The 17,821-nt window shown below is 54.5% G+C and overlaps 3 protein-coding genes across 3 annotated transcripts; 1 reads left to right on the top strand and 2 right to left on the bottom strand.

Moving 5' to 3' along the window:
- Positions 1–608: 608 nt before the first annotated feature.
- BESB_021640 (uncharacterized protein) lies at positions 609–3,497 on the top strand (the record flags this gene model as incomplete). Its single annotated transcript, XM_029360873.1, has 1 exon — positions 609–3,497. One exon carries the CDS (start codon positions 609–611, stop codon positions 3,495–3,497), a length of 2,889 nt encoding a protein of 962 aa, XP_029216232.1.
- Positions 3,498–5,143: 1,646 nt separating this feature from the next.
- BESB_021630 (uncharacterized protein) lies at positions 5,144–5,413 on the bottom strand (the record flags this gene model as incomplete). The annotated part of the gene is made up of 1 exon (XM_029360872.1): positions 5,144–5,413. The coding sequence occupies one exon, from the start codon at positions 5,411–5,413 to the stop codon at positions 5,144–5,146; it is 270 nt and encodes an 89-aa protein (XP_029216231.1).
- A 1,980-nt stretch (positions 5,414–7,393) lies between these two features.
- On the bottom strand, positions 7,394–16,275 carry BESB_021620 (uncharacterized protein; the record flags this gene model as incomplete). Its single annotated transcript, XM_029360871.1, has 8 exons — positions 7,394–9,301; positions 9,664–10,242; positions 10,608–10,916; positions 11,165–11,437; positions 11,943–12,923; positions 13,428–13,613; positions 14,298–14,680; positions 15,099–16,275. 8 exons carry the CDS (start codon positions 16,273–16,275, stop codon positions 7,394–7,396), a joined length of 5,796 nt encoding a protein of 1,931 aa, XP_029216230.1.
- Between the last annotated feature and the right edge of the window lie 1,546 nt (positions 16,276–17,821).

The following is a 17,821-nucleotide window of genomic DNA, read 5'->3' as shown; positions in this document are numbered from 1 at the left end:
CAGGCTCTCCCTGCCTCGTTTTCCTCTGTTCCCGGACTCTCGCTGCTTGAGCCTCACGAAGGCGCTAGCGTGGTTTCGCCGCGGCGACTTGCCACGGCGACACCAGACCTTCGCGCCTGAACCGTTTTTCTGCTGCTTGAAAACGTCTCGCCTGTAGTTTCTCTCGGCGTTTAATTCCAGGCGGTCGGTCTGGGCCTCCAATGCTGGCGAGCAAGCGTCGTGGCGACAACGGCTGCGGGTTGCTCTGTGCAGACACGTGTTTACTTGCGTGTGCCACGCGTACACCGAACGCAAGGAAGACTTCTGCGTTGTGTACCGCAGTATACACGACAGATGATGCGTAGAGAGCTATGCGCATCCGCGTAGGAGGGCCTCCGTTTGCATGTCATGTGCTCCCTGCGTGCGCCTTGCATGACGGTGGAGGGTTAATTGCCGTCCTGTCGCCCGCGACGGTTCCGCTAGAGGTGGCGTTCACCAACTGTGTTCAACTGAAGCCTGGAGGCCTTCTGCAGAGCTTATCGTGTCTCCCGCGTCTGCTTTCCTCGTGCGTCCAGTCCCAGCATGATTCCATGAGGATGCGCGTCATTGGTTAACACTTTCTGCCGAAGATGACGCAGCAGCCGGGTGCGGAGCAGCTCAGCGGCGGGAAGCCTCCGCCCCCGCCGCCGTCTTTTCGTTTTGGGATCCCGTCATCCCAGCAGCCGCCGCGTTTCGCGGCCTCGCTGCAGAGCCCCGCTGCGTCATCGGCGGCGGCCTCTCTCTCCGCTTCGGCGGCCGCAGCGTCGTCTTTTTTCTCGACCTTGACGTCCACCCTTGCGGCGGGAACGTTCCAGACGCCTCACCGGAACAAGGCGGGGGATGCCGCCTCTTCTTCAGAGAGGCAGAACGCAGACCTAGGTTCTCCGTCCGCACACCCGGGGCGGGAGGTTGCGAGAGTCGTCTCGAAGGTATCTCTGTCTGCCGCGCCCCCTTCTTACTCGTCGTCTCGCGGGCTCCTTTCTTCGCCGCACTCTCCGCCCTCGGCGCGGGCTGCGTGCGACTTCCTCGATGAAGACGATGCGTGTTCTTCTCCAGGCGACGCTGCGTCTTCGGCAGAAAGTGCAGCGGACCTGCAGGCGCAGAAGCAGCTGCTGCAGCGAATCGTGAAAAAGCGCGAAAGGGAGCTAAGAGCTGCGCTGATCCGCGTGCGGCGACTCGAAGAAGCGGCTGCTGCGCAGGACGCGGAGCGCCACCAGGAACGCGAACTCCTCTTGGATGTGCTCAAGCAGAACAGGCTCTACGTGGGGAAGCGCGGGCGGGACAATACGGAGGATGCGACGGGCGAGGCGCGCACGCTGCCTCCAGAGGCCAGTGGGAGCGGAGCCCCGGGCGACGGCGCCGACTGCGCGGAGTCAGATGTGCTGACTGAAGAGGAGGCGTTGATGGGGATTCAGAAGCTCGCAAACTTGGTGCGGCAGCTGGAAGAAGAGAATCGCGTTCTCTTGCTCTTCGCGCAGATGGTTTTCCCTACCTACTCTGGATTTCTCGTCGCGCAGCCGCTGCAGCGGCGCCTGCAGCTCGACTTCGAAGAGCTGCGGACTTCGTGGTTGGAGCTCGAGGAAGACCGGGGCGTCGCGGCAGTTCAGGCGCAGCAGGTGGCCTATGCACAAGCGAGAGAGTGGGAAGAGAAAGCGAAGAAAACCGAGCGCGAACTGGAAGATCTGCGCGGAACTGTCGCCGAGTTGAAGCAGCAGGTGGCGAAGGTGACGAAGGAAAAGGCGCTCTTGCTCGTCAGCCGCATGCAACGGCGCGCTGACGGCGTGAGGACTCCCCCAACAGCGCTTGCCGCTGAAGCGAAGAGAGGATTCGAGTACGGAATGGGAGGGCGAGAAGGCGATCTGTGCCCGCATTGTTTGTCGGTGTCTGCAGCGGCGGCGCGAGCTGTCGAGGCTGCAACGCGTGCGACGCATGTGAACTCTGAAGAGGACTCCCAGTCTGGAGCGAATGCCCAGGATTCGAGGGAACGAACCGAGGGGGGGCACGTCGCCCTTCGAGCTGGAGATGATGCACAGGCGACGTCGACAGATCGCTGGTCAGCGGCTGCTAACCTCAGCGATGAGGGCGCTTGCGAAGAGCGACTTGAGAAAGGGGGAGTGTCTCGTGAGGAAGGGAGGGGCGATAGGCTGGAAGCAGGGGGGGCGGAGGAGATTCCCGTCGGTCACAGTGTAAACGACGCAACTCGCATAGTCGGCAGCCGCACGTTTCGAGCCAGAGCTGTGTCTGGAGGCGACGAGTCCCGCGGTACGAAAGAGGCTTGTCGTCCAGCTGAAGCGGACGATGCGTGTGAGGCTCGCGTTTGCGCACACAGCGCCGAGGCGCAGAACTGTGCAGTTTGTAGTCAGGCGAGTGAGGAGGCTCACAGCTCTCCTCGTTCGCTGCAAGAGGATGCAGCACCTGGTCGCGGCAGGAGGAGGGAGACAGACGCAGCGGAGCAGGGGTCGAATTTCCGTTTCGTCTCCGCAGCCACGAGCGAAGCCGCGAGCGGGCGAAGCTCGAGAGTCTGCAGCAGCGGCGATCAGCCGCATGCAGCTGAGGCTTCATTTTCGGGTCCCGTTGGAGGAGGCGCGAGTGAGAGCGCCGTGTCGCAGGCGCGTTATGAGGCGGCAGAGTTGAAGCGGAAGCTGGAGGAGACGGAGAAGGCGCTGGAGCGGCATCGCGACCATGCGCGAGAGCTGCTTGCGCAGAAGGACGAAGCACTCACTCGTCTTCAACAGAAGTTGGCCGCGCTACAGCGGCAGAAAGTCTCTCGTCAGCCTTCCCTCGCCTCGGGCGCGGGCTCCAGCGGCGCCGACGCTTTGTTCGCAGAGCCAAGTCTGTCGCCCACGGCGTCTTCGCAGCTCCCAGGCTTCGCAGGGGCTTTTCCGGCGGTGAACGGAGCGGCCCGACCGGAGACAGCCGCCGTCATGCAACAGCTCGCACTCCGGCAGACGCAGGCGTCGGCAGAGATTCGTGGGCTGCAGGATGCGCTCCAACAGGCGCGTGAAGAGACGGCGCGCGAGCGACAGGAGAGTCATCGGCTGCGGGCGAAGCTGCAGAGGGAGGCGGCGCGGAGAAGCCTCGACGGCCGAGACACTCTCGCCGGTTTGGGCTCCTTCCCTCCGTCGGGCGCCGAGGAGGGGAGTGGCGGAGACACCAGCTGCGGGCACGTGGAGGCCGCCGAGCCGAGCCGCGAGAGCCGCAGCCGGCGGGAGGGCTCGGCGAGCGCGCGCGCGGCTGAAGACGACGGGGTGATACGCGACGGAGAGTACTTGAGAAACGTGCTGATCCGCTACGTGCAGTATCAGAGAGAGGGCAACGAGAAGGCTGCGGACTCGCTATTGCCCGTCCTCGCGACCGTGCTGAAGATGAGCGAGAGCGAGAAACGCCAAATGCTCGAGGCCGGAACAGGGTCAGTTCTAGGCGGCATAGGAGGCGGTATCTACGCGGCAGTGGCGCAGCAGCTGGGCTTGGGTTCGTAACGAGCGCCTGCCCGCGGTCCGAGAGAGACAGACGAGCGGTGCGACGCACACTAGGAGTGACGGCACTTCTTCTGCAATCCAGTTGCGCGCGAGGTGCCCCGCGAGACGGCTGGCAGCCCGGTCAGTCTTTCGCTTAAACGTTTCCGGCCGAACCTGTGGCTCCCGCCTGCTCAGGCCAAGAGCGGTCTCAGGGCGTTGAGCGCGGACGCAGACAGTCCTCGAGAAGCGGAATCCAACTCGTCGGGCTGAGAAACTGAGTCGGTGGGTGCCACTGGTGGACAGCATCATTCAGTTGGAGACGTTTTCCTTATCCACACACGTCCGCAACATATATATATATATATATATATATATATATATATATATATATGTGTATGTGTTTGTATATATGTATGTGCAGTCAGAGGTGTGTATAGATGCAGCCCTTTGACTGCACTTGGGTTTGTGTGTGGATGTGCGTGCGCGGTCCGGCAAGGCATCAAACAGTGTGAATCAAGTACGTGTTCTTCTAGCGGCAGCAGGGTCGTGGTCTCGATGCATGCGTCTGCATATTTGTCCATGCGTCCGCCGGATACCCCTTTGGAGAGGAGACTCGCGTGCAGACCTTTCTGAGAGTTCTACGCGGGGACTGACAATGTGCCAGACAGATTGAAGTCTGTGTGATTTCTGCGGAGGCAACCGTGCTACAAGATCTTTTGGTGACGCGGCAGGACGGGCTTCAGAGATGCAGCGCTGCGTTTGTGTGGAGGACGGGCTAGTATAGAGGGAGAAAACTCGACATGGGGTGCATCGGTTTTGGTCAAAGTCACCCGACAGAGAGTTGGTCGGAACGTAGGAGGGAAGTGAGCGCTTCGCCCGCAGCACTCCGCACAAGACTGGGCTGTCTGCAGAGGGACAGGGCGTCATTGAAACGCTTCGTAACACTATCGAGCCGGAACGTAGTGGCGCATCCTAAATGTGGCGTCTTGTCTGCCCATTGGCTGGTTCAGCAGATATCGGCGCGAGCAGATGCATTCTCGTCGAGGTAGAGGATCGACTGAAGAACTCTGTAGTGACGCCCACGAGAGCGTAGCGTATCGCGAAACGGCAGCGGCGATCTTACGCAGTTGTTGAACATCGAGCGGACTCAGTGGCGCGCTCCATTGCTCGTCCCGCCGAAAAGCCAGGAAGAGATCTATATGCGACAAGCAGCGTGTTGGCAGCAGGGCGACGGAGCTCGACGTAGGCAAATAGAGTAGTTTCGTCTGTGGCGGTGTGGAAAACTCTCCCTGGAGGGAATCTAAACCAGGAACTACATGCTCAACGGTCAGCGCCGCTGTGGCAGTGTTTCGGATAGGCACGATTAAAACGTGACAACATATTTTCGGTTGCTCTCAGAATTCGCCTCGCTCAAACTCGCGCCGTAGGATAAACACGAGAAAAACCAGCTCCCTGACTCGCCAAACAGGGACTCTAGCACTTGTCAGCGTGCGACCGTCACAAATCCGAAAAGAAACACGCCGCGAGGCCCATGAGGCAACTTTTCAAGCTCGTGAAAGAAAAACGTTGCCCATGCATTTCTGCGTAAAACGGATCTGGGGTCCTTTCTGCTTCCCGGCGTCTACTGCTCCTCCGCTCCTCTAGATGCCGGAAAGAAAGCGCTCTATTCAGGCTGAGATCTGGTTCTTAGGCGTCTCTGACGAAAAAATCCAGAAGACCGTAGGCAGGAGGCGGAGGGCAGCAACGTACAGCGCGAAGGCACGAACCCTCGTGATAAATTTGTCCCGAATCAGCTTCTGCAGCTGCTGCTGCTCGGAGTCTTGGAAGGCAAACATGGTCGCCGTCTGATTTTTGAAGACGCAGATTCGATCCGTTGGCGTATGTCGAGACTTTTTCCCTGAAAAGGCGATGCGGCGAATCACAGGTGCAACGGTCATTCAGACACTGGCGGACACCCCCGAGCGCACAACCCAGGATGGGACGAAAAGGCCACTCAAAACGCTGCGAATGGTCGCACTGTCATGCCCTCGGCAGAAAAGGATTCAAAGAAATAAATTGGCGCAGGCGGAGAAGCTAGAAACAACGCAAAAACAAAGCACTAGGTCCCACACTGCGAATAGCGTGAAGGCCGAGGGCGCGAGGACCATTCAGTCAGCCACGGCCTTTTCTCGTAAACTCACCGCGATTTCCTTGCTAATTGGGAAGCCAACCGCGTGTGCAAGGTTTCTCTTCTCTGCTGAAAGTCTCCTTTGGCATAACAGAGCCGAGCATCTGAATGCTTACCGCATGCAACACGTCCGCCACAGGGGCACGTGTTCTGAGTCAGCATGCGTGCGCAAACAGAGCTGCGGAACACGAGCAGAAGAGGTGGTACTTCAAGCAGGAACCGCGCAACAAAGCTTCATAGCGTCCGTCAACAGGCGTGTTTTTTTGTGAGGAATGAAGTGAAGTAGGGGCGCGAGTTATTTGGCGCCAATCCAGGCCATGTCTCCGGGCTTCGGCCCGTACAGCCGTCTCCAACGGGTGGAGACGCTCACTGTGTCAGACGACGAGGCAGTTGCCCTGAAACGCATGTATGGGTGCGTTAGACATGAGGAATTGTGAAATCAAGCGATTTCAGATTCGGCCGTCAGCCTTCCGAAGTGATCTGCTTGTCTTTTACTGAACAGAGAGGCATCTTCTTAGCGCGTACTGCTCTGCGGCCCGGAGATCGCTGTACGGCAAGCCGGTGTGTCAAATGCATTTGCCGAGTTTTATATCTATTCATAAAGTCGCAAATAATGTGATTGTGGTGAGCATATGTGATGGTCTCCTTGTGCCTCTAAACAGTGCTCTAGCAAAAAAAAGCGCGTACTTTTAGCCGTAGGTTTTATCGCGTCTCCAAATGGTGCCTTCATCCTTTCGGACGTTCAAAGCCGACAAAGCCATCGCACCTGCGAGGGCTTGCTTTCTCAGCATGAACCACTCTGGGCGCATGACGATCCATGAGCACATATTCATCGCTTAGCCGAGCATGAAGTTACGCTCTACAGTGTTCCACACATCGTGGGAGGCACAAGGGCACAGGCCGCCCAATAACGTAGCAGCACGAGCGAAAATGGCCTCATAATGGCCTCGAGACCACTATATCGCTATAAATGTGGACAGCGGGCGCCGAACTATAAGGGTCACGAAGCTGGTTGGTGCCATGGCCCTGAACTGTAAGGAATCCTCAATTGAGAAGCAGTCAGGATATACTAAATACTGCTGGCATCTCTCCTGTGGCGTAGACGGCAGAACGCCATGGTCTAAGAACCTGTACGGAACTGCATCTCGTGCTATATTTTCGTGTTTGAAGAGGTGACGCACTTTCGGCTAGTACCTTCGACAGGCCAGCAGTCCAGACGAAAAACCAAACACCTGAAGATAGTTTAGAAATTGTGAAACCGTGTATCGCCGTGTGATCAATTGAGATGTACTGCATCGCCGCAGACAGAGCCTGCACCTCAACCAGTCATCGACGTCTTAAGGGACGTCAGTCACAGGGAGCGCCGCAAGCGGGAACCGAAGGCTGTCCACACGCATAGCGCTCCGGTTCTGATAACGCCCCGGCCGCCCTCACGACTCAACACAGCCGCTGTGCACGCGCAACACCGTTGCTCCTTAATCGCGGACTTGCGCACGCTGGAACATCCTCGAACGTTTGCTCGTCGGAGCTGGATATACCTGACCGATGTTGCTTTCACATACTGATAAGACTTTGAGCTTCCTTCCAGGTTACTCGTTTGCAGCTGTGCTCGCCAAAGCGTGAACGGTTCCTCTTGCGATATCACCTCCCTCTGTCAACAACCCGCTTGAGATTGGCTGGTCCCACTCAAGCGTCTCAACCACTGTCAGATATAAAATATTTTCCGTGCATTGTCAAATGCCCAGGAATGTCAAACGATAGGAACCACCGACGAATCGTGAGCCTCGACATCACGGCTTGCAATCCCACAGGAAACGCTGGGCGGTACGGCACTTCGTAGTTCCTGACGGCACTTGCTGTCTCCCTGTTCCTGATCCGTCTTCGATCCCCCTGAATTTCGGACTGTCTGTAGCAAACGCCTCAGTCCGGGAACCAAGATCAATAGAGGAGAATCACCGGCAAACGCGAAGCCAGAGTAACCATCCGTCTCTTCTAGGCGCTGTGGTGCAACGTAGGGAACAGCACCAAGCCCAGCTGGCGCATCTTGTAAAAACCCATAGTACCTGTGTTTGTGCAGCTGCTCCGCTATGAGACTCTCTGGGGTTGGAAAACGCGTGAGTCCAACTCCCATCGCCACCCACAAGGGAGCAACCGCGAGAAGATTATTAATCACAAATCCCAGATAATATGCAGTGGTCACATGCGCCATCGCAAAGGAGCCCACAAGTTTCCCGAAGAAAACGTCTGCCTTCACAGGCGTGATGGTGTACAAAAAAAACCCAAACGACGCCAGAAAGAACAGAATGATGAAAACGGCGATCTGGATGGACGTCCAAGTATTCTGAAGGCTACAAATCACCAGCAGAGTTATCCATATATGCAGAAGCTGCACGTATTGCGTGTAGGTGTGATACCCAATAGTAGGGTACCCGCGAGTGACACCATTCCACGGTGTCCATGCCCCTGTTTCAGTGTGTAAGAGAACGAATACAAGTACACATGCGACCCAAAGCGAAAACACAAGCCAAATGAATAGACAGTGGACTCCATACGAACGGATGTTGGCGGGCTGCCGGGACTTTTGAAACCACTGGGATATCCAGAATGCCGCCGGGGCTGTTCTCTGAACAACCTGCGATGGCCAGCAAATCCTGCACATCAGGATCCGCCGCAGTTGTCTGGCCGGGCCACAGAGTAAGAAATCAAACCATAAATGGAGATACTCCAAAATCGTGCTTCGCTGGAAAGGCCACAGTTTCGAGGGTACTGCGTAATACAATAGCGGATGCTTCTCCAAGATTTCGTGAGGCAATTGGCGGTCGAGAACGGCATAGAGGATAATGGGTATCCATAGGAAGGGTACGTTGAGCGTCTGCCGCGATCCCTGATTGAATGCTCCCGCTCCGCTATTGCCGGAGACGAAATTGAACAGGAACTGCGTCAAGCACGTTACAACATTGACGAACACACAGAAATACACCAGTGAAGAGTTCCGCCTAAGTGATTCACGCCCGTGGACAAACAGTAAACGCCGCAGATGTCGGAATTCGGCAACTGCAAAATCTGCAGATCTTGTCGCTTGTAATCCCTCCTTGCCAACCACACCCACTCCGACGTTTGCCGCCAGGATCATAGGAACGTCGTTTGCCCCGTCCCCAATCGCAAGGGAAGTGCCTCTAGGGTTGAACGCCGAGTTCTGTTTTAGTAAGAGCGCTTTCTGCTTTGGTGTCACTCGGCACGCAATAACAGATGCCGCCAGTCGACACAGAAAGTAAAACTTAACTTGGAGGTTATGGTTGTCCACCACGCACTTCAGGGCAGCTCCTGTAATCGTAATGCAGAACTCAGAGAACTCTAGAAATTTCACGGACGCCTCTGAATAACCAGGTACGTTTCCGCCTTCAGTTGGTGCCACTGACCGGCACGCGCTTGCGGCTGCGGCACTCCCCTGTTCTGCAGACGCCTCACGGTTGCGCGATGGTATCTCGGAGGCTGTTTCGGATGTTTCGCGTTCCGCTTCAACCTCGATGACGCTGGCGCGAATCGCTCGATTAGCCTGCTTGAAATTTCCTTCAACTTCTTTTCGCATAGCTGGCACCACGGGTAGGAGGCCTTGACTCATCGAGGCGCGCCGGGTCTCGTATGCATCGTGGACCATCTGATCAACACAGAGCCAATCCGCGAAAGCTCATGACGGCGGCGAAGGTGAGCCAGCTGCTGTACTCCTACATATGATCGCCTCAGTACTGGTCGTGTTGTAAAAACCATGGCTGTCTTTCGTATGCATGTCACTACGAGGCACAAAAGCAGATGCACCAAAAACCCTCCTAAGCACAGACTTTCACCACCTCAGCCAGCGGATGAAGGCTGTAGTTCCCCAGTAGTAACTCCTGTGCATCCTCGTTGCACCCACCTCACGCTTGGATGCCGTGCTCGGGTGACGGCGCCAGCCCGTTCGTCCGGACGCTGGTCACCCTCATAGCGTCGTCAAGCAACTAGTCAGGCGATGCCGGCCCTCACTTTAAATAAGCAACTCACTCTCTTGAGGTCCGTGGCTGTGACGACGGGTACGCCTCTACTGTCAGCGCCTGACGGCAGATTCGCTGAAGTAATCACCTTCTCCTCTCCTCTGGTTTGCGTGGGGTCGATCCCGCCAGCAGTTATCGATAGTGACACTGCTTCACCTCCCGCATGCGGAAACATCACAAAGTCTTGGTGTTGCCCGTTTTCGGCAGTCATATCAGGTCTATGGACTGCCACAACAGCGGGAGGTGCTTCCAAGGTGGGGGAATGTGAACGAAGGGGCAACTTATGAATTGACAGCCTTCCACCCAGTCTACTCTCATCAAGTACCAGACCACTGGAAAGAGGGTCCTGCGGAACGCAGATGCTTCCATTATGGTGAGCTTTGTCAGCTGAGCCGGAGGCCGATTGTTCGTCGCCATGCCGTACGCCGCCGATGTCTGTATTACGGAGGGGCAAGACGCCAGCACGATTAGATGTCTGTCGGGCTGTAACTGCAGAGGAGTGGGGGGATGCGCTGATCTGGTCACGCCTCGCTGTCGGATTGCGGATCTCGTCATCTACCATTCGTCGAAGCTGAGAAGAATACATCATAATACGAAAGGGAACAGTCCGGGCTCATAATCCCAAGAACCTGGAATGGACTCGGCAAGCAGCAGTTGCCCGAAGAACGCGGTCAGTGTGGACACGTGGACCCCGTGAATCAGCTTTGCGTCAGACTGACGCTTCACAGATCATTCGTCTCTCCTTAGCTCGAACAGACCCTGCAACCACCATTCTTGACAAGGATGGTCTCAATCTACGGAGCGCCGCAAGTGAGAGCCCTCTTCTTGAGAGGTGGACTTATGAAAAAAACACAAGCCCTGTTTTCCACAGGAGACGAGGGACAGCTAAACTGGGCGTGCTGTACTAGTGTGTTCTCCCTCCCTCCGCTTCTTTACCTCGGCGTCGGGGGAACGGCCGAGCTCGTGCCACGCAATCTCATTCCACCATGTGCTGTGCTCGCTCCTGCGTAATCGCCTGTGCCAAGGCACATCCACCCGATTAGCCAGGCTCCTTCCTATGTCCGCGTGCCCCTGATGAAGCTCCAGCTGATGCTGGACTTCCTCAACTGTTTCTCCATCGACAACGGCGTTGTAGCATGCTTCATTCAAAATATTGGTTGAGTAGCCGATGTTTATGGCAGTCTCCAACTTGTCACCAGTTAGTACCCACAGAGCAACTCCAGCATCTTTTATATCCTTTATCACCTACGCGGAGCCCAAGCAATGACAAACGGAAGCATCGGAATTTTGCGAAGGAGATACACTGCAACGCCCCGATGACAACTGCGGAAATAGGGCTGACTCGCAGGGAACGAAACAGTCCTGCGAAAGGGTATGTGCGCGGGAGAGGAATGTGGGACAGTTGAACAGTGACGACTCAGCAGATCGCGTCAAAACAAAAGTCAACCAGTTCACTCAAATGATTCTGCCCCTCGCAGGCTGAGGCGTCTTACATCCTCTGCTTCATCTTGCAGTATATCTTCTATCCCCGTACAACCGAGGATTTTGAGGTCTACTTCGATGGTGGAGATGCACTCCCGAATAACGTCTTCTTGTCTGTCTCCTGTAACCTGCTGAGCGCTCACGAATGCGCGATGAAATGTCGAGAACTCTTCTTCGGACAGCTCACGATAGCCCATAACCAATGTTCGGAGGCCGGCTGTTGCAAAATCATGCACCTGGCGTTCGACTTCTGCCAGGAAGGCTCCTTGGTCCGCCGCAGCCACCTGGCATTTGCACCGGAACAACGTAAAGAAATCTTTGAGTTCACGGCCTAGTGCCTAACGGTGAAGATAACAACAGAACCCGATGCCGAGAAGGAGAGATCGTCGAAAACCAGTAGCGTGGACACATGACGTAGAGTAGTTCGACTAATGAGACATACATAGGGGCAGCGATCATCGACAGCATTCTCGTTCTCACGTCCAATTTCGTGTATAAAGAATGAGTACATTGATATCAGGCACAAGCCTCAGTTGAACGAGCACACGGTTCACAAGCGCTGCATCTACTCGGTAGCCTGACATAACGTTAAAAAAAGCCTCACAATGTGGGCAGGAAATATGCCATGTTAGGAAAAAATATAGGGGTTCCATGAATAAACCTTCCTTCCAATTTGCCTTCTCCGAGAAAAATGTCTCAACAACTGTGAACAGAGAACTGTCCTTGTGAGCAATGACTGCGAGCGCCCTTACGCTGGAGAGTCTCACGCTGCACAAAACGAATATCTACCTGAATCATATGAGTATCGGCGCCCTTTGTTAGAAGCAGAAACCTTCCGGTGGCGGGATCCCGAGTGATGACAGACATTCTTTTCCTGACGAAATCGAATTCGAGCACATCAAGAATTTCGTACTTCAGCACGGGCACCACAGCTGTAGAGTCTCCTTCCTCTCTCTCGTCCGGAGTGCATTCCTTGCCGTGTCTCCCTGGTTTCCTTCGGCCGCTCATCCATTCGCGGGCCTCCCTGGCCTGCTTAGGGGGTAATAGGGTATCTGCCGCAATAGACGAGGTAATATGCAGTTCTACCTCGAAGAGATTTCGCCGTGCTGCAAATTCAAGCCCGAGGTATTGAGCCGTACTCACAAGCGCCAGCTCATCTGGGGATGATGCATCATAAGTTGGCCTCTCCGCTTGGAGGCTGGTCAGCCTCAGGTCGCAGCCATCATCCGTCCATTCCACCTTCTTGGTCTCAGCCGCCTTATCTTTGACGCTTGAAGCAGGCATGCCATTTTGAGGTGTGTGCGCTGAACAAGGAGGAACCGTGTAGCCGCTACCGCCCGCGGGACTATCTGCAGCACGATCAGAAACATTATCGCTCTGTGCTATACAGTTCACGAGTAAGTCAGTGCATTCCGTTGGACGTCGTGATTGGTGGACTTTCTGCCGGAAGGGCAGACGAAGCCTGCTCAGGAGGGTTCCCGGAGTTTCCTGGGAGCTTAGTGGGGCTGGTTCATTTCCTTGTTCCGCATTCCCTGCATCTTGACGGCGCACAAGGACGGTGTGGCATAGAGCAAGAACCAGGAAAAAATGCTCGAACGTCTCGCGAAACTTCGGCGGCGACGCTTCCACTACAGTGGCGATCATGTCCCGATCAAGAGATACACACGGACCAGCCTCTGTTCGAAGGAACACGCGCCGAGAGGCGGTCACCTTTCGACCCTCATCCGACGACAGGAGGGTTGACGTACGGCGACTGGTCGACACCCGGAGCTACAGTAGCAAACACAGAGACCGGAACGGTTAAAGTGAGAATAACGCTCAGCGCCGAATGAAGCGATAATCGCAACCGCGGCTCCAGTATGTGATGTAGAATATGGCAAGATAGACGTAGCAACGTACCAGCAATCACATCTCCGGTACGACATCCGCTCAGCTGGTTACAATGCGTAACAACACCAACAGCATCCGGACTGTCCATCAAGATCTACGCAGCGGAGACGTAGAAATATCATCGCAAGGTATTGCACACCAGGTAGAAGGACAATCAGTGGGGAACACCTGGAAGCGCAAGTACGGCTAGGCACGCATGACTCGTCCTCCTTAGATCTCATTCTAAGGCATGAGGTCCCAACGAAGTCTGGCGTTTTTGAAATATGGACGGCAGGGTATTGAACGCAGACACGGCAAGTTCCCGCAAGTTAACTGCTTCGCACATCGCTTTCGCGGGTGGTTGCTTTGCCTGTATCCTCTACTCCCCGGTATCCCTTGCCTAACCTGCTCAAGAGATGTGCGATGGTGCTTGTCCCTGGTGACAGATCGAGCCTTGGCCTCACACCATTGCTGGAGACCGAAATCGTAGTCCATTCCAAGGCCAATACATTGCAGTTGCATGACATTCTTTGTCAACGTGCCCGTCTTGTCAGAGTAAACATGAGTCACGCCTCCCATCTCTTCGACAAGCTGACCACACCAACACAAGATAGAGGTGAGCTCTGAATAATTCGAGAGAAAGGACCACGCGAATACATCGTCCTGGCCAGTATCAGTGTCCACAGATCACACATATAAATGCTTGTGTTAGTGCAGAAGTATCAAACTTCAATCACAGGCTTCATCCTCTAGAAATGAATGCGTAGCCAGCTGCATGCATGACGCCAGACAAGTTTACATGTCTGAGGCGCTTGTAACAACCTCAGAAAAAGATGTTTTGGGGACATAGTGAAAGGCGAAACGCCGAATTCGAACGCGTGCATCGACTGTGCACAAATTACATGTGTTTATAAGGTAAGCAGGACCCTTCAGCACGAGTCTTTCATGACACCAGTGAACAAGCAAAGAAGAACTAATATAGCTGAAGAAAAACGTGTCGACTCCAAAGAGCCATTGACAGGACATGGGCACTCGACACACTCTAACGGGCTTTTCCGTCCAAAGCAAACCAGTTCCTACGTCGTGAAACTACCACTTAGTTCGGTGACAACATCCGCGGCATATCAGTAGAAGTGCCAACCTTTACCCGAACTGTGTGCTATTGATAAACCTCTGTGCTTTGTCATATGGTGAGCCCGTCGACAAAAAAGGCGCGCTCGACAACCACTTCTGGTTGAAAGTCGCATAGGTGTTTCGCCGGTGTGACTCACGTACATGACTAGCATGACTTGACGCTCGAGCGCCTGAGTCATAAGCAATCAAGGAGTCGTCGAAGTAAATGAAGATGCCATGAGCCATTCTAGAGAGCTCCCAAAGCATGTAAAGGTCCATGGGGACAAAGCCTGACATGTTCAGAAATGTGGTGCCGAAGTCGATGGCGAAGTAGTACGCCAATCCTTTCGTTTTGTCAAACAGCAGATACCACGACTTGTCCCCAGTCTCGTTCAGCCAGCGCAGCCCGGTGAAGCAGTGCACGGCGACGGCGAGGAGCTGAACTGCAACCAGAAGGACCACGTGGTTGTTGTATATTCGCTCCAGACGCGACCATTTTTGCCTTGCCTCCACATTTCCGTTCTTCATCAGCCGGGTGTGATGACCTACACAAAAGATCCCGTATAAAGGCACTTGCACTTGCCTGGAGTCAACGAAGCCACTCCATCCCTGGTACCGGAGAAAACTCATGAAGGGAGTCTTTATGACGAATACACTAGACATCGATTAAGAGCCTGCACTGGAATAGAACAAAGTCGCTCTTCAATTCGCAAGTACCTCAAGTAAACCCTGTTAGTCTCATCCTATCCACTTCGCACGAATGACCGCCGGCGAAAATGATAATTTGCTTACTGATAAGGACGGTGATCTCGGAACTTCGGTAGGGGATTGGTGCTTGTGTTACAGAGAACTACACCCAAGTTTTTCCATGCCCATCGGTTCTTCTATTTTACATCCGAAGAGGCTAAAATTATGTACGCACCATATCTGAGTTGGTGTCCTCCGCAACGAGTGAAGTCTCACCGGCGTAGACAACAAGCCCGTAGGCCCAGGCAGTTTCAACTACTGAAGTCCCGCGAAGGAGCAGTTGTTTGAACGTAAGAGACACTTCTTCTCTCGGGTGTTCAGGCGGGGGAACTTGGGCACCGGCTACATACAAGGGGGGAAGGAGAACTTTGGCTGAAAATCTCGCGAGATCGTCGCTAGGAGGTTCACAGATCACCTCCACTTTCGTTGTAGCGGCAAGTTCCTCATTTCGGAAATAGTCCGCCAGCTGCGGAAGAGCAAACTTAGACTTGACATTCGACTCGCCATCTACATGTTTGGTCTCCACATTACATATTCCGAATTCGTTGGAACAATGGAGAAGAACGAGATCCGCAGGGAAATATTCGCCCGCACGCACCTTGACTACATCTCCGACGACGATGTCCTTCCACTTTTTTTGGACCAGTTTTCCACCGTCAAAAGCAGTCACGACGTAGCTGTTTTCTTGGTCATCCGACCGGTGCCTCCCAAGATCTTCGAAAAGCTCTTTGATAATAGATATACCAAAAATCATGCCAATAGATATGAGTTTGACGGGCACGCCTCCAGTAGGGGAGATCTCTGAGACCACTTGGAGAAAAGCGCAGAGGAGAAAGTAGCAGTTACTGAACCTCTCAACCTGGTACAGGAGAACAAGAGGTAGAAACGACCACACTGAATACTTCGCAGTCCGGATGCGGTTGCTTCCGCGTCCTCGTCCTTCTAGAAAAAGTCGTCTATTATCATTCAGTTCTGGACTTTGACCATCGTTGGCAGCCCGATCACGAAAAAGCACCTTCCGCTCACTCCAGGCTCTCCGCCACCATGGAGTCGACCGCTCGTCAGTTGCCGCAGGCCTCTCCGACGTCTTCGCCTTCCTGTCAGACGATGCAAGTGGAGGAGTATCTCTGGCATCTGTTATCAGGTGCAAGACAGGAGATTCGGTAGGTCGAAGGATCGCATCCTCACGTCTGGGCCCTGACAGAAAGGTATCTTCTACCAGTTCTGCTGGATGTTGGCACGGTCTTTCACATCCAACACGCTGCAGTACACCACGGGCGAAGAGCACGTCTTCTCGACTGTTGTAGTTTGAGATAACGTACACCGACGGCGGCGCCCTCTTAACGTGGCGCTTGCTACAGAGGTCCCTAACTAGCTCGTATGTAGTCAACATCTTGAAAACAGCAACCGAAAAGATGACACAAACGTCTTGTCAAGCTAACTGGCCTGCATATCACTAAACTGTCGACGATGTTCCAGTAAAGTAGTGGACTGAAATCGGGCGCACGGTAAACCGTCGAAACCGTAGAGGGGAGGTGTCCCTTGACATCACTCGTCAGAGGAGTGAGGGATGCAAAGAGAAGAAGGCCGTTATTTACAAAGGGGCAGAATAGAAGGCTCAGACGCATGCATAGTTGTCGTTCGGGTAAAAAGGCGGCTCGCTAGAACAGACAGATGGACACGAGTTATATACCCCTGCGGCAGGCAGCGAAACTTGTTCGGCGCTTGCGTGAGCGCTTGCAGCAAAATTTCAGGCTCTGACAACCTGGTATCACGCAACACCTATGCAGTCTTTCGATACTGGGGCGTGAGCAAGTTGCGTGTGGAATCGTATCCGGTGAGCTAGCAGGTGGCGGAAGCAATCGATGCCTAGCCACGCGTCTCAACTCATCCTGCCTGGGGCCCGCCAGAACAGCGAACGGATCCGCATAGACCTTCCCCAACGTGCGGGGCAGCCGCTGCAAACTTGTTTCTCCAGATTGTTTCTCGTGTACACTAAGTGACGAGAAACGTAGGTTAGCGCACAGTTTCTCATCCTGCAGTGGCTATACGGGCTCATCCTACTTCCCGTTGCGGGACATTGTTTTTCCTTCTCTGGTTGAGTAACACATCACATCATTAGACAATCAAGAATACCGAGCGCTCCTGTCTTGCAAGAGGTTGAGCTCTATCCTGCCGTATTAGGTTGTGGATTTCCACGCACCGTCACGGGCGGCAGGGCTTCCTCAGTGTGACTGCTATAGCTGTTCGCTATGCACACTCGGCAGTGTGCTTGCTTTTCTTGCGTGCCGAAAGCACGCAGCGGGCCGACTCGAGAGACTATTAACCTCACTACGAGTTTAATTGCAGCGGACACACTGTAGGCATTGTCGCATCGATGGGGAACGGGGTGGTAAGCCGAACTAAACTAGTCGCAGTCGGTTTGCCTGCATCTTGCCAGATTGGTTTTCTTTCCGTCCGCGCGAAGTCTAAAAAAAAATAACTACCACGCGCACGCGTAGTCCATAAACGTCGTTTTTGCTTATTACCGCCACACCAGGTCCCGTAGATACTGATTTCCCTGCGTACGCGGAATACCTAGTGCTACTGTGTAGTGGAAGATTGGTTTAGTGTCAAGCCCTTCGGACCGCCAGCACTCGAAACAAACCGAATTACCGTGTCTCTGCTACAGCGTCGCACACCACTTCCGTATCTTGCCGTTCACGATTACGCGCAACAACAAGGACATCTCACCTGGTGGGCCGCGTTGCCATCAATTCAGTTGGCAATGTCTTTGGTCCCGTGCTACCAGCAGCAGTGTGCGCGCAGATGGTGAAGAGCATTGCACCCGGTTGTGGATCACGGGTTCACGCCAAACGGAATGGGTGGTACTAAGAACATAGCACCCTATGGAGTCCTTGAAGCCGAAAGAAGCTGTGCCGCCCTCATCGGTTAGCGTA

Source organism: Besnoitia besnoiti, chromosome XI, assembly GCF_002563875.1.
Source record: "Besnoitia besnoiti strain Bb-Ger1 chromosome XI, whole genome shotgun sequence".
NCBI lineage: Eukaryota > Apicomplexa > Conoidasida > Eucoccidiorida > Sarcocystidae > Besnoitia > Besnoitia besnoiti.
This window is presented reverse-complemented; position numbering and strand designations above follow the sequence as displayed.